At 36.6% G+C, this 14,647-nt stretch overlaps 1 protein-coding gene across 2 annotated transcripts in view; it reads left to right on the forward strand.

Moving 5' to 3' along the window:
• ZDHHC17 (zinc finger DHHC-type palmitoyltransferase 17) overlaps positions 1-12,600 on the forward strand; it is a 98,940-nt gene extending 86,340 nt beyond the window's left edge. Inside the window, exons 12-17 of one of the 2 annotated variants that reach the window (XM_069584076.1) lie at positions 729-791; positions 3,317-3,410; positions 4,485-4,568; positions 5,762-5,919; positions 6,895-6,989; positions 9,772-12,600. In XM_069584076.1, the coding sequence (XP_069440177.1) occupies positions 729-791; positions 3,317-3,410; positions 4,485-4,568; positions 5,762-5,919; positions 6,895-6,989; positions 9,772-9,910 (633 nt within the window). In that variant the 3' untranslated portion in view covers positions 9,911-12,600. The remainder of the gene's footprint in view (positions 1-728; positions 792-3,316; positions 3,411-4,484; positions 4,569-5,761; positions 5,920-6,894; positions 6,990-9,771) is intronic. The other variant, XM_069584078.1, reaches the window with a different exon arrangement.
• Positions 12,601-14,647: the final 2,047 nt, after the last annotated feature.

Consider the following 14,647-nt stretch of genomic DNA (forward strand, 5'->3'; position numbering starts at 1 on the left):
CGGGCAGGCTCTTGCAGTCTGCCCCTCTCTGTGCTGCACGAAGCACGCTGCGCTTACGCGCCGGTATTCTTCGGACATTTACTGCCAGTTGATTTGCCAGGTTTTCTTAAGGCATAATCTAGCTCTGAAGAGTCGACTCTCTTTTGGATTCAGGTTTACATTTATCCCTTAATCATCAAAACCCATGCAGACTAGTTCTTACATAATTTAGTTTTATTCCTGTAACTTAAGTTTAGGGTTGCTTTATTCATATATCCAAGAAATAAAATTTCTGTATTCAAATTACAGTAAAATAACAGAAGTAAGTGAAATTTATTATTTTCAGCTGAAAACCTTGGTTAATTAAAAATAAATGTGTGTTTCTTGACATTCATATAAATATTGAGTATAGTTGGTTTTCAGAGTTTTCGTTTCAGGTGTACAGCACAATGATTTAGTTGTGTATAACTGAATCACTGAGTTTTATATATGTAATCTGAGAAATAATATATTTATTATTATTACATAATAACATAAAATATAATTATAATAATATAAAATAATACATTCTTTCTCAGATTCTTTTCCCTTATAGTTTATTACAAAATACTGAGTAGAGTTCCCTGTGCCCATGCAGTAGGTCCTTGTTGGTCATCTGTATTTAGTAGTGTGTGTTGATACTCATTTCGATGGAACAGTAGCTGATGAATATTGTTCTGTTTTGAATGAAGTGTTTTTTTAATTCACAGACAATAGTTGAACTTGCAGAGACAGGAAGTCTGGACCTCAGCATATTCTGCAGTACCTGTTTGGTAGTATTTTTTTCTCTATTCTTCCCTCCCTCCTTTCCCTCAGCAGTGGCATAGCATAGAGAGTTTGGGAAACCAGGACAGTGTCTTTCACTGAGCACATTTCATGATCCCCCAGCCAGAAGGCTTTTAGATCATGGGACAGGAGGACAGGTGGTGAAAAGATATCTTCTTCCCAGTGTTCTTGTCCCCCCTGATGTTATACCGTAACTGCATTTCCGATTCACTGTTGCCATTCATTTGTATCCATTCTTTTTTTCTCAGAATGTAATTCAACAGAAAACTAATAAAGTATTTAAAATCAAGTTTACTGATTGCCTAATATGCTGTTATCCTAGTTTCTTATGTTTAAAGGCCATGATGGGAAATAGGTAATCTTTAAGACAACATCAGGGCAGTTATCCATCTGTGTTAGAGTGTTTATGCAAATTAGAGCACTCTTTTATCATTGTCAGTAAAAGTTGTCATATTCAGCCAGGTCGTAGATAATACGGTTTTGTGTTTTAGTGATTTTCTGCTTGATTTTTGTAATTAGTTCTTGTGGGAAATGTATGGACTGCCACAGTGTTTCTGTGGCATACAGTGTTCCTTTATAAACCATGTTTCTCTGTACGGAAATGGAAGTATCCCCAAATCATTGCTTGAAACTATATGTTCTTTTATGCCTTTAAGTTACACACTACAAGTGAACTAACATCTTAACAATAATAGTGAAATAATCGACTTAGCTGAGGATTCTGGAATGAGTTTTTGAAACTAAGCTCTAGTTCTAAAGATTCTTTTAAGTTTGACTTACATTCTTTGACAAACAGTTACGATTTTGGATTCTCACTATATATACTGCTTTATTTTGGGTAACAACTTTAGAGTACTGATTCTTTTGTATTTTAAAGCATGCTTTAAAAAGATTTTTGTTTCTGTGCTTTACAGTGGGTAATTTGCAGAATTGTATTCTTAATGTTTAGAACATTTTTATATTCTACTATTCTATGAACATATTATTCTGTTCCACAAAGTCAAGTATACATTGCTGATGTTTTTGCCATATGGCAAACAGATTCTTTTATATAGAGTTGCTCAGTACAGTTTCATTATTAAGTAGATATCTGATGGCAAGAACAAGACTACCTTTGTCATTATAGCATAAATGTTTTCATTATGTATTATGTTACGGTAAGCTGTAGTTCTGGATAGATAATTTGGTATTGTAAAATCAAGAGCATGTTGTACTATAAAATGAGTCAGATTGACAGAGGTATTTGTAACTACATGGATCTCCTTCACTTTGACAAATAGGTAAGAAGACAGATGTAAATCAGAATTTCCTAACAATGAATTGTTGGTGTCAGCTTTTGTGCAGAGTTCCTTCATACCTGTTGCTCAAAGAGGAGACTTAGCTGAGAGTTGCAAGTTAGGGTAGAAGTTGTTTGATATATCCTACTTCTTTCTGCTGATAGATTTAGTCTCACATCTGTGGTGAAGAATGACTTAGCCTTTTCTTGGGTCCACAGATTATTTTAGCCCATGTAAGAGCCACATGATGCACCTATGCCTTCTTCTCAGTACCCTCAGAATCATGTATAACCTTATGTAAAGTTTTGGGGAAATGACAGTGCTTTTATTGAACCACCAATGAAGGGTATTTTGAAATTTGCTTCTAGCAAGTGTTATTACTCTAGCTCTTGTCATGTATCCAGCATTGGGACTAACAGCTCTTTGAAGATCACTAATGAGTTCTTATATTCACTTGACCGCTTTAGAGTAATGGAGAGAAAAGCATTTCACAAGATTTGAAACAGAAGGCATCATGAAAATGAATTCTTTATTGCCTGTCGAGAGCTGTATATTATTTTTTGTTTTTTAGAACAAACAGGGACTGCCTAAACTTCACCAGCATGTTGTGTTTTCTTAGATAATGGTCTTGCAGTTCAGCAGGGAGAAGTGCTGTACCTTAATCTGAGATCTGAGGAGGCTCTGAAAGATGCGTGCACTTACTGGGTGTTTTTTTGTGTGTGTGCTAGATATGTTAACTCTGGGAAGACATTAATGATTTGAATTTTAAAAGCTGCTTTTATTAACTTCTAACGACCTTCCTATTACTAAGGAACAGTTTCATTTTATTAAGCAACAAGCAGTATCATTCACTGTGATAGATTTTCATTAAGAACCCAAAAGAGTGATATTTGAGGAATTTAAGGGTTATGAATTAAATATAGTACCATTCATTGCAATAACAGATTGGTATTTGTTTCTTATTTTTGTAAATTGATGGTTCTGCCCCACCTTAGGAGTTTCTATTTGTTTGTTTGTTTCTTTGACTGTCCACACAGCAAGTTTATATTTTAGTTGTAGCCTTCTTTTTCATCTGTGTTGTTGCAGTTGACATTTTATTAATCAAGAATGATTTTTGATTGGATCTATTCTTTTGGAAACCTTGTTTTTTTTCATAACTGTATTTTGAGAAAATGTTCAGCTTTTCTGTCTTAGGTACAGTGCCTTTTGTAATCTTTTGACATGCCTGTTGACAGATACGGAAACCAGTAAGGTCCAAACACTGTGGTGTGTGCAACCGCTGTATAGCGAAATTCGACCATCATTGCCCATGGGTGGGTAACTGTGTAGGTAAGTTTTATTAGTAATTTCTAAGTATATTGTTCATTTATATTGCTCCATGGGGTCGCTAAGAGTTGGACACGACTGAGCGACTTCACTTTCACTCTTCACTTTCATGCATTGGAGAAGGAAATGGCAACCCACTCCAGTGTTCTTGCCTGGAGAATCCCAGGGACGGGGGAGCCTGGTGGGCTGCTGTCTGTGGGGTCGCACAGAGTCGGACACGACTGAAGCGACTTAGCAGCAGCAGCAGGTAACTAATGGAGTACAATATTAAAGTAGATGTAGAAGCTTCATTCTTGCACCATGCAACACTCCTCGTTCCCCTAGTTATTTCCTTGTTGGCGGTACATCAGCTCAGTTGTGAGAGAGGGGAAAAGACATCATAAAATCGTTGTCTAGGAAAGACTGATATAATTTCTTTATCAGTTCTCTCTGGTGCCTCCTCTTTCTTGTTTTCTCCATTGGACAGCAGTGAAATCAGTCAAGAGGCAGGTTGTGTTGTCTTTTAGTTAAACTAGAAAAAGTAAGACAATTAAAAATTGCTACAAAATTGTTATGTACAGAGGCAGAGCAAAATGACGGATAAGAACTCTGCATACGTCAGTGTTGAGAATGGCCCAGTCTAGGGAAGTGGACTGAGGGCCTGAGAGATGGCCATGGGGATTTTATGAGGGACAGCTGGGAGATGCTACAAAGGCTGCATGACTTCTGGGGAGAAACCTTTAAAAAGTCTGGTTATAGAGTTCATAAAAGTAAAGATAAGATAGGGCTTTTTAAACCTCAAAACACACAGTGGAATCAAAGCTCAATATTGTGGTATTTTTGGTTCATTAAGACTTTTGACTTTAGAATGCATTTCACTGCAGTCACTACATCTGTGTGTGTAATTGTAAGCCTTCTTTTATTTAAAGACTTTCATTAAAACAACTGTTTTCTTGACAGTCATCTTATAAATAACGTATGTGATTACTGTCCAATGTGTATCTCACTTTTCATGGCATTTCCCCACCCCAGCCGCCTCTAGGTATGTGTCTGGTTGTGTTTTCTTAGCTGGAAAAATTGCTCTGTTTTGTTGTCTAGGTGCAGGCAACCATAGATACTTTATGGGCTACCTGTTCTTCTTGCTTTTTATGATCTGCTGGATGATTTATGGTTGTGTTTCTTGTGAGTACAATTAGTACCTTTTATCTTCTTAAAGCAAATGCTTGCAAACTTATGCTTCACCATGTTAACAAAAAATACGATAATGACAAATGTCTTTTAACTGAGGCAGTTCACTACAATGAAAAAATAGATACAGAACTATCAAACATATTCAGTAGAGTATAAGCAACAGAATTATCAGTTAATTATCTTGTAATAGGTTTTGAAAAGCTTCTGGGTAAAATACAGCAAGATTTTTCACGTTGCATGCTCGCTTCACTTTAGTAGTTTGTAAATTTTGTGATTATGCTAGTCGCTCTTTCTTATCAAACAGCTGGGAAAATATAGTTGAAGTTCAGTTTTCACAGAACTTGAAATATTTTGAAGAGTAAGGTATAATTATTGTCTATTGGAGAATATTTAAAAGGTTAAAAATAAGTTGTCATTCACTGATCATATGGTTTAGTATTTTAGAAGAAATAATAGGCTTTTATTGCACTGAGAACATAATTTGGAAATAATTTGAATGAAAATATTAGTTACTGTCCTTCAGGGCTCATTGGTACTTAGCATGAAGACATATTAGATGTTGACTTGAAAATAAGTCTTGGATGATGTCCTAGTCTTCCTGCTCCCACAGATATTAAGAATAATCTTCATTATTATTAATACTGTAATGAAAAAGGAGGCTAGTTCCTCAAATAGAGATGAACAGAGAGAGAAAGTTTTGGTCGGAGACCTTTACCCTAATCTCTGGCAGTCCAGCACCCCTAAGAAAGAGCATGGTCCAGCAACAACATTGGTTCTTTCATGGCGGCAGCTCTCTGAGTAAACTTTGCTTTGGAAAAAGCTCTCCTCCCCAAGGTGACCTTGTATTATATGCCTTCCCTCCAAAGAAGTCTCACATGTATATTATCATCTCATCTTTGTATAAAGGACATGTTTTTATGTATTCTATGTGTGCAATACCAGTCAGATAAAAACTGTTGTTACAGGACAGGTTGGTTTGTTTTGAAGGTTGGCTGCTGCTTTCTGTTCCTTATGTTTTTTCACTAGGGGATAAGGGAATTATTTATGAGTGCAAAAATACTTGCATTGAAAGTCACCAGCTAAATTCTTAGGTCATGTTTTCTAAGTGGTACCTGCTACAAAATCACCCACAAGGGGCTCGGATGATTATCGAGTAAATCTGAGTGCTTCTGCTCTGATTTTAGACTGGGGACTGCACTGTGAGACCAGCTACACCAAGGATGGGTTCTGGACATACATCACTCAAATCGCCACCTGTTCACCTTGGATGTTTTGGATGTTCCTGAACAGTGTTTTCCATTTCATGTGGGTGGCTGTGTTACTCATGTGTCAGATGTATCAGGTATGTGCAAATGAGTTTTCTTTAGTATGCAGAGAACTCTTAAAAACTCACTCCTTGCTTGAAAGATAACAGTGTGTCCTCTTTATGACCACTTCTCCTTCCCAATAGCTAAGATTCTTCAAGAGCTAAAAGCTTGAGTTGGCTGTGCCTCTCTTCTCCCCTCTGTCTCTCCTCCTCGCCTCCCTCTCCTTACATGAGGAGCTTTTGGCTTTCAGCACTACTCTTAACGGAGCTCATTGTTTCTGTCTTTGCTGATTTACAGGCATCCAATTGGATATAACTGTGGTCTTAGATTAATGGTGCCATTAGTTTTGTAAGTGTTTTAATAGTAATATTTTATTACCTGCAAATATCAGTATTTATTAAGAGGGTTTTTTAACTTAATTTTTAAAGTTAATTTAATTGACTTTTTCTTAATTTAATTAAGAGAACTGATACATATGGATTTTCTCTGTGTGTGCTGTGTGTGCCCAATCATATCTGACTCTGCAACCCCATGGACTGTAGCCCACCAGGTTACTTTACCCATGGAATTTGCCAGGCAAGAGTACTGGAGTGGGTAGCCGTTTCCTTCTTCAGAGGATCTTCCTGACCAGGGTTCAAACCTGCATCTCTTGCGTCTCCTGCATTGGCAGGCAGATTCTTTACCACTGAGCCACCTGGGAAGCCCTTTCCTTTTAATTAGGATTTTTAAAAAATCTCCTGCTTAAAGGGCCCGATGGAGTAGTAATATGTCCATAATGTCCATCTCTCCACATACACAATGCCGAGTAACCTGTTTAAAAATTATTTCCCTGTTTAGCCACTTTTCATAGAGACAGATGATCTCTTGTACACTAGCTTGATGTTTCTTGATGGAAAACCAAAAACAGACTTCATCATCTTTTTTCTCCACCCTAATCCTGAGAATTAATTTTAATTCATTTTATATTAAATATTCAGAGATTTAATGGTTTAATTTCTTTTGCCTCTCAGATATCATGTTTAGGTATTACTACAAACGAAAGAATGAATGCCAGGAGATACAAGCACTTTAAAGTCACAACAACATCTATTGAAAGTCCATTCAAGTACGTACATTTTTGTGGGTTTAATATTTTCTCTTGAAGTTCCTTCAAGAAGTTCCTTACTAACTAAACTAAGCAAATATCTAATGAGTACATCAAAGGGAAGTATTTTCTTTTAAAGTGGCAATAAGATATGAAACAGGGAATATTTCTTTTACTTAGCCATGTATAAAATAGCTTGTAAAACGTAAATACCAAGATTTCACTTTTCCCTTTAATTATGATTCAAACTTTATTGACCTACTGATGTTTAGTATTTGTTCTTTAACGTTTCCATCACTCTATAAATTTTCATTGAAAAATGAATGGATCAAGAAAATTGAAATAAGATTTTAAAAAATACAATTGCTTGAAATTCATTCTTTGGGGAAATTTCTTAGAGTCTCAGGCAGCTACTTTTTGCTTCAGATTTCTTATTATTTGTAACTATTTATTTGTTTGTTTGCCTGTACTGGATCTCAGTTGCAGTACTCAGGATCTTTAGTTGCACCGTGTAAACTCTTAGTTGCAGCATGTGGGACCTAGTTCCCTGATGTGGGACCTAGTTCCCTGACCAGGGATCGAACCCAGGTCCCCTGCATTGGGAGTGTGTATTCTTAGCCACTGGACCACCAGGGAAGTCCCGGATTACTTATTTTATTTGCTGTTTGAATGACATAAAGATTTCCACACACCTAATTTTTCTTTTTTCTTTTTACCTTTAATTGACATACAACATTATGTTGGTTTGAAGTGTACAACATGATGGCTTGATGCTTGTATACATTACAGAGTGATCACCATTAAAATCTAGTTAACCTCTGTCACCATGAATAGCTGGAAAATTTTTTCTTGTCGTGAGAACTTTCACGATCTGTTCCCATGGCGGTTTTCACACGTGCAGTGCAATGTAGCCTGCCGTCTCCATGCTGCACGCTGCGTCCCAGGACTCCCTTGTTTGGAACCGGGAGTTTGTATGTTCTGAGCCTCCTTCACCCGTTTGCCTGCCCCACTCCCAGCCTCTGGCCTCCCCAGTCTGTTCTCTGTCTCTGAGCTCCGGTTTGTTTATATTCAGAGTAAGTGCGATAGTGTCGTATTGGTCTGACTGACTCCACGTAGGGTGCCCTCACGGTCCATCCATGTTATTGCCAGTGGCTGGATTTCCTTTTTCTTTACAGTGGCTGGATTTTGTTTCATTGCATGTGTGTGTGTCACATTTTTTAAAAAATCCATTCATCCATCGATGGATACTTAAGACTGTTACCATATCTTGACTGTTGTAAATAATGCTGCAGGGAACACGTGGGTGCATCCATCTTTTCAAGCTAGTGTTTTCAGTTTCTTTGGATAAATACCCAGAAGTGGAATTGCTGAATCATATGGTGGTCCTATTTTTAATTTTTGAGGAACCTCCATACTGGTTTCCGCAGCAGCTGCACTGAGTTATGTTCCCACCAGCAGTGCACAGGGTTCTCTGTATCCTCCGCAACACTTGCTTGTCCTGTCTTTTTGATAATAACCATTCTAACAAGTATGTGGCAGTGTGGTCTCGTGGTGGTTTTGATTCGCATTTCCCTGACAATTAGTGTAATGTTGAATGTCTTCTCGTGTCTCTTGGCCATCAGTCTATTCAGATTATCTGTTTTTACTTGGATTATTTGCTTTTTTTCTTTTGAGTTGTATGAGTTCTTTATGCAATTTGGATATCAACCTGCAAATATGTGATCTGAAGATATTTTCTCCCATTCAGTAGGTTGCCTTTTCATTTTGTTGATGGTTTCCTTTGCTGGGCAGAACCTTTTTTAGTTTAATGTCTCATTTATTTTTGCTTTTGTTACCTTTGCTGTTGGTGTCAGATTCAAAAATTCATCACCAAGACTAATGTCAAGGAGCTTACCATCTCTGTTTCCTGGTTTCAGTTCATAAATTCAAGTCTAACCCATTTGAGTTCATTTCTGTATATACTGTAAGATAGTGGTTCAGCTTAGTTCTTTTGCATGTGACTGTTCAGTTTTGCCAACACCATTTATTGAGGAGATTGTACTATTCTTTTACTTATATATGTATATATTTGGAAAGCTGCATTCAGTTTGGAGTTAAACAGTAGTTTCCTAATAATATGAAATATTTAAAACTTTGAGTTTTACTCAAACAAATTGTCTGCTACCTTCGAGCTTTTGTGGTGCCGTTAATTGTTGCATGCTTTTGGAAAGCACGCAGATCTTTAAAAGAAAAAGTAATAGAGTCAGTTGAACAGTTTTGAGAATTCTCCCACTGGCATAATAATTACATAAGGTGTGAAACTGACTGCTTTTCCAAAGGTATTCTTGAGGTTTCTAAAATTGCAGGAACTTCCCTTGACATTTCTTTTTTTAATTTGTTACTCTTAGGGTACACTGTCACATTCATGCTATTTATATTTATTTTTTCTTTTACTTTCTCAATTTTGGATATAGTTTGTTTCCTTGCTACCAGTCAAGGAAAGGTTTTAGCAAAAATTTTATTTTACATAGGAATGAGAGATGGATGTTTGAATAACTTTAAAATATAATAGTGTAACCCATGGTATAAGCACAGGAGAAAATCAGTGTTGTCAGAGCTTTGAAGAAACATGAATGCATAAATATCTTGTAGAGTTATAAGCAGATTCTTTCTGACAAAAAAATCTGAGTATTTAAGTTTGGAAACAATATATTTAACATAAAATTATGTTAAACTCATATTAAGTTACTGTACTAATAGACTTTTTTTCTTTTTCTGTTTTCTGTTTGTTTCTCTGTTTTGTTTTTTTGCGGGGGGTGCTTAGCCATGGATGTGTAAGGAATATTATAGACTTCTTTGAATTTCGATGCTGTGGCCTCTTTCGTCCTGTTATCGTGGACTGGACCAGGCAGTATACAATAGAATATGACCAAATATCAGGATCTGGGTACCAGCTCGTGTAGCACCATCTTTATCCTTTGAAGCATATTGCTGAGTGGTGCCTGAAAATTGTGTCTGTCCGTGTCTCTCTCACACTCGAATCCACATCCTTTGAACAAATAGCATGCTATATGTAGGGCTAACAGTGAACTTTACCGTCTTTTTTTCAACATTTTTGTTAACAAAGGTAAACATGGACAGAACACACTGCCACTTCTGGGAAGAATAAAGATCTTAACAAGAATTTTAATGGTTCTTAATGTGGGAATTCACAACATATGCAGCTTTTTGGTTTTGTTCTCATAACATTTTTCATGAGGAAAGAATGAACTTATTCTGTTGACAGACATGGTTTACTGATGAGAAATGTTCGAGTCTAGCTAAAACTAAATTTATGGTATACAGCTAAATTTTATAATGCAATCTACTATTAGTATTGCATTCAATTCCAAGAGAGTTGTCTTAAATTGATTCAGACTAGTATTACATACGTGTTAGAATGTACATGTAAATACTGTGATGAAAATCATGTGGTTTTATTAGGGATCTACTGTAATGTGTCTTCAGAGGCACAGGAAAATAATGTTCACCAAAAAAATGTGCTAACAATATTTTATTGCTATCAGCTGTTGAAGTGCTGATGTATTTCTAGTTCAGTGAAATAATTTGCTCTTCAGGTTTTATGGTCTGATAATAAAGCACTTGCATGAGTATAGTAAGTCATGTTATTTTGTTCAACTTAAAAGCCCTACTAAGTGCATGATGCACCTCATAGAATGTATACTAGCACACACTATCCAGTAAAGCGTAAATTAGAATTTAATTTGATGTGCAGATAGTCCAATTTTTAAGAGTTGAGCTATTTTCAAGTTAATGCAAAATTCTCAGTGATAGAGATAAACGGATATACTGCAAAAATAAATTGTGGACAAAATAATGGGAGTCTAGCTAAAGATGGAGCATGATTTCTGTACATAATAGACATGTGAATACAAGAAAAGCTAATGGTATATTCTGGTTTTTTAAAAATGACCTGTCAGAATTTTATCTCTACGACTGTTTCAGTTTTCCCAGCGTTGAATGTTTTGAAATTTGTTAATGCTGTCTGAAACAGTTTCAGAAAGATTTTCTAATTGTTGAACATGATGCACTGATCAATTTTTGTTGCATTTCCATACCTTCATGGTGAACTGTTAGTCACTGCTTCCACAAATGCTGTTTACAGAGTGAGACTTGGTGGAGTCCTTTTTAAGTGCTGTCACAAACTGTGGTTCAGGCAACCTGTGGGAAGTGTGTGAGAGGGGATAGGCCAGCGGAGAGTGGGAAAAGGGCGGCCAGACTGACGACAGGCCCTAGACCAGTGTAAAGATTGTGTATCTGTATATAAATAAGTTATCGCATAGTTTTCTCCTGTGTCTCTATGTGTTAGTGTATTTAAAGCTGCTCATTTCATTTTATCCAACCGAAAAGAAAAGGGAGACATCTAATGAGCTTCTAGTGGTGTTCGATGTTGCTGTTAATAGGCATTATACCCTGCAAGTTCACTGCATGTCTGATGCTTGGTAAAAGTAGTATTCTCTGTAAAATGCAGATTACAGCTATTAAAGCAGTCTAGTGGTAAACCCGCCCCTTGCCTTAGTAAGAGGAGCAGCGAAACTGTATATAGTTGACGTTCAGTATTTCCAAGTACCATTTTTATATAGTAGTCTCTTTGACCATAAGTCATGCATCAAAAAGATTACTTAGTGTATGTGAGCGTTTTGATATTAGAAAATTGGCATACACGCTTTATTTTTGAAAAGGGAAGAGATGGGTGTGGGGTGGCAACAGCATTGTGCCGTTTTGTCATAGAATGTACAAAACTGGTTATCTTTACAAATGTCTCTGCTAGTTTTGACTACTAATCGGGGGAAATTTTAGATGATTTTTAAATTCAAAGTTATTTATAAAAGGCTAGAATTTGTTTTAATTTTTTGTATTTTGAGCCACTTCACATGAAGACTCAGTTGCAATTTTTATCGAAACATTTTTTATTAACAGTCAAATACAGTGGCGGTTTTCTCAGAGTTTGAATGAGAGTGTTGTTACCATGTTCTTTCTTTATGGTACAATATTCTTTTAAGTGCGAAAGAAATGTCTTTCAGTTAAATAGAAAAAAAAACTGTAGATGTATACATGGAAAATATTAGCAATGTTAATGCTTTAGCACTAAACCATCTCATAGCACCAGTGAAATCTGTAACTCAGAAATGGTCGAATGGTCAGGAGCCAACTATGCAGCAGTGTCCCTTCAGATGACTTTATAGGTCTTACGTGTGGAACCAGTTTAACCCCATTCTAAAGTTGTGAATAAGGGTGACCCTTTGAGGAATAGTTCACATCAGCTTAATTGGATACTTTTAGCAAATAGGAACTTACTTCTCAGCTCTAAACATGAATTACTCCTTTGGAATCTTTTCCTTATTTCTGTTGTTCCCAGGAATTTATTTGAAATATTAATAGGCATAAAACAGCATCATTATTGTACTTAAGCTATGAATATTTTAATTTTATATTCTTTATTTATAACTGTGCCAAGTATTATTTTGCTACTTAACGTGTTATTCTGTGGAAAGAAAAACCTGTAAAGTGTTTAATAAATTAGCTCTCCTTACATAAATTAAATCTGTCAAAATTTTGTAAAATATTAATCAGAATAAATATTGACTCTTAAGTGTGTGTGTGTGTTTGTTATTTTGCTCAGTTCACTTCAAAAGATTGAGAACTGCTGATACTGGTATCTGTGATATGAAACCATTATTCTGTATGTTTATATGTGGGTCAGCTAGGAATCAAGTGGCAACACTAGAAATTGGCAAAAGTAGTAGAGGGTAGTATTGATAAGACAAACAACTTTCACTCTGTGCATGTGTGTATATGTGCGTGTTTGTAATAATTATTTTAAAATAAGAGTATATTTTTCTTTAAGATTTTAGATTCCATAGAGTTAACTAGGATTTTCAGGAACTGTATGAATCCCCAAGATTCAAACATAAGTGTGTCTAAAGACTCTAGTAAAATATTGGAAACCTATGAAACATTGCTCTCAGTTACTTGAGAAACTGCGTGACAAGGAAAGCTTTATTTGGGAATTTACAAAGCAAAGATTATGGAGGAATCCTTTCCTGTTGATCACATGATTGTTTATAGTTTAATTGAGAACCGAGTGGTATTAAACAAATAGATTGGCCTAATACTCATTTCATAATTATTTTACTGTATTGAAAGTAATGCCTCCAGAGCTATTAGAACTCAAGTAACAATATTTTAAACAAGTACAAATACAAAAGGAAATTGTACGGTAAGCCCTCCCCTTTCACTCTGGTTAGGTCCTTTTCTCTCTGTTATCTTCTTGAGTGGATCCCCTGGTCCTTCCCAGATTGGTAGCTTGCGCCTGTGATGTGAATGCCTGCTTCTAAGAGTTTATGGAGATAATTGGAAACAAGTACATACCAGGGCAAGAAATCTTAGCTTCAAGTCAGAAAGTAAACCTTAAATTTTATCAAATTTTTGGTATAAGAGTTTTAAATATCTTTATGTGGCTTTTAAAATAGAAAAATCTGTAATTCCAAGTGGAAACTTCAAAATGTCCCTTGATCTAGGTCAGCTATGTCACCAACTCAAGGAAATCATATGTGTCTCTTAGAAAAGTTTTTGCCTTTGAATTGAAGTATGAATGTTTTGCTTAGATAAATTTTACCAGAATATATCTGTCTGGAGATAACAGACTGGTATTGGGAAATGCTTTTTTAAAAAATCGATATCTTTATTTTAATTGGAGGCTAATTACTGTGCAGTATTGTGGTGGTTTCGCCACACATCGACATGAGTCGGCCACGGGTGCACTCGTGTCCGCCGTCCTGAACCCGCCTCCCGCCCCCTGAACCCGCCTCCCGCCCCCCGCCCCAGCCCGTCCCTCGGGGCTGTCCCAGAGCGCCAGCCCTGGGCGCCCTGCCTCGTGCACCGACTCGCACTGGCCATCTGCTTCACATGGTGGTATGCGTGCGCCAGTGCTGTTCCCTCAGAGCGGCCCGCCCTCGGCGTGGCGGAGGCTTTCTAATGCACGGCAGTGTCTCTAGTACCAAGTAAGCAAGGGGCTGTTCCCATCCAAAGCATTAGGAAGCCTCATTGTTACGAATGCTGTTTCTTGGATCTGTAGTTTTACAGTTTTCATCAAGTTTGGAAAATTTTCAGGCATCATTTCAAATATTGTCCTTCCCCCCGCTTTCAGCAGACTGCAGTTACACACATATTGGGCCATTTGAGATTGTCCTCGGGCGCAGTGATGACTCTTATTAAAGTTCTCTTACGTTCACTTAAGTTCTTTCCTGCACTGTCTAGTCCGTCATCAGGGCTATCCAGTGTGTTTTTTTATCTGCTCCATTATAGTTTTCACCTACAGTGCTTTATTTGAACCATTTTTACATCATCTGTATTACTACTTAATGCTTTCAAAATAGAATACTGTTAGTTAGCTGTTTTAATATTGTTATCTGCTAATTATCACAGTGTATATCAGGTCTCAGTTGGTTCTGATAGATTTTATTTTTCATCATTATGGACTATTTTCCTGCTTCTTTGCATGCTTGGTAAATTTAACATTATTACTATTTTAGAACTTTTATGTTGGGGTATAGCCAGCTAACTGTGTTGTGATGGTCAGGTAGATACACAAGTATCCATTCTCCCCGAAACTTCCCCCCACATAACACTGAGCAGAG

The sequence above is a fragment of the Ovis canadensis genome, chromosome 3, assembly GCF_042477335.2.
Source record: "Ovis canadensis isolate MfBH-ARS-UI-01 breed Bighorn chromosome 3, ARS-UI_OviCan_v2, whole genome shotgun sequence".
NCBI lineage: Eukaryota > Metazoa > Chordata > Mammalia > Artiodactyla > Bovidae > Ovis > Ovis canadensis.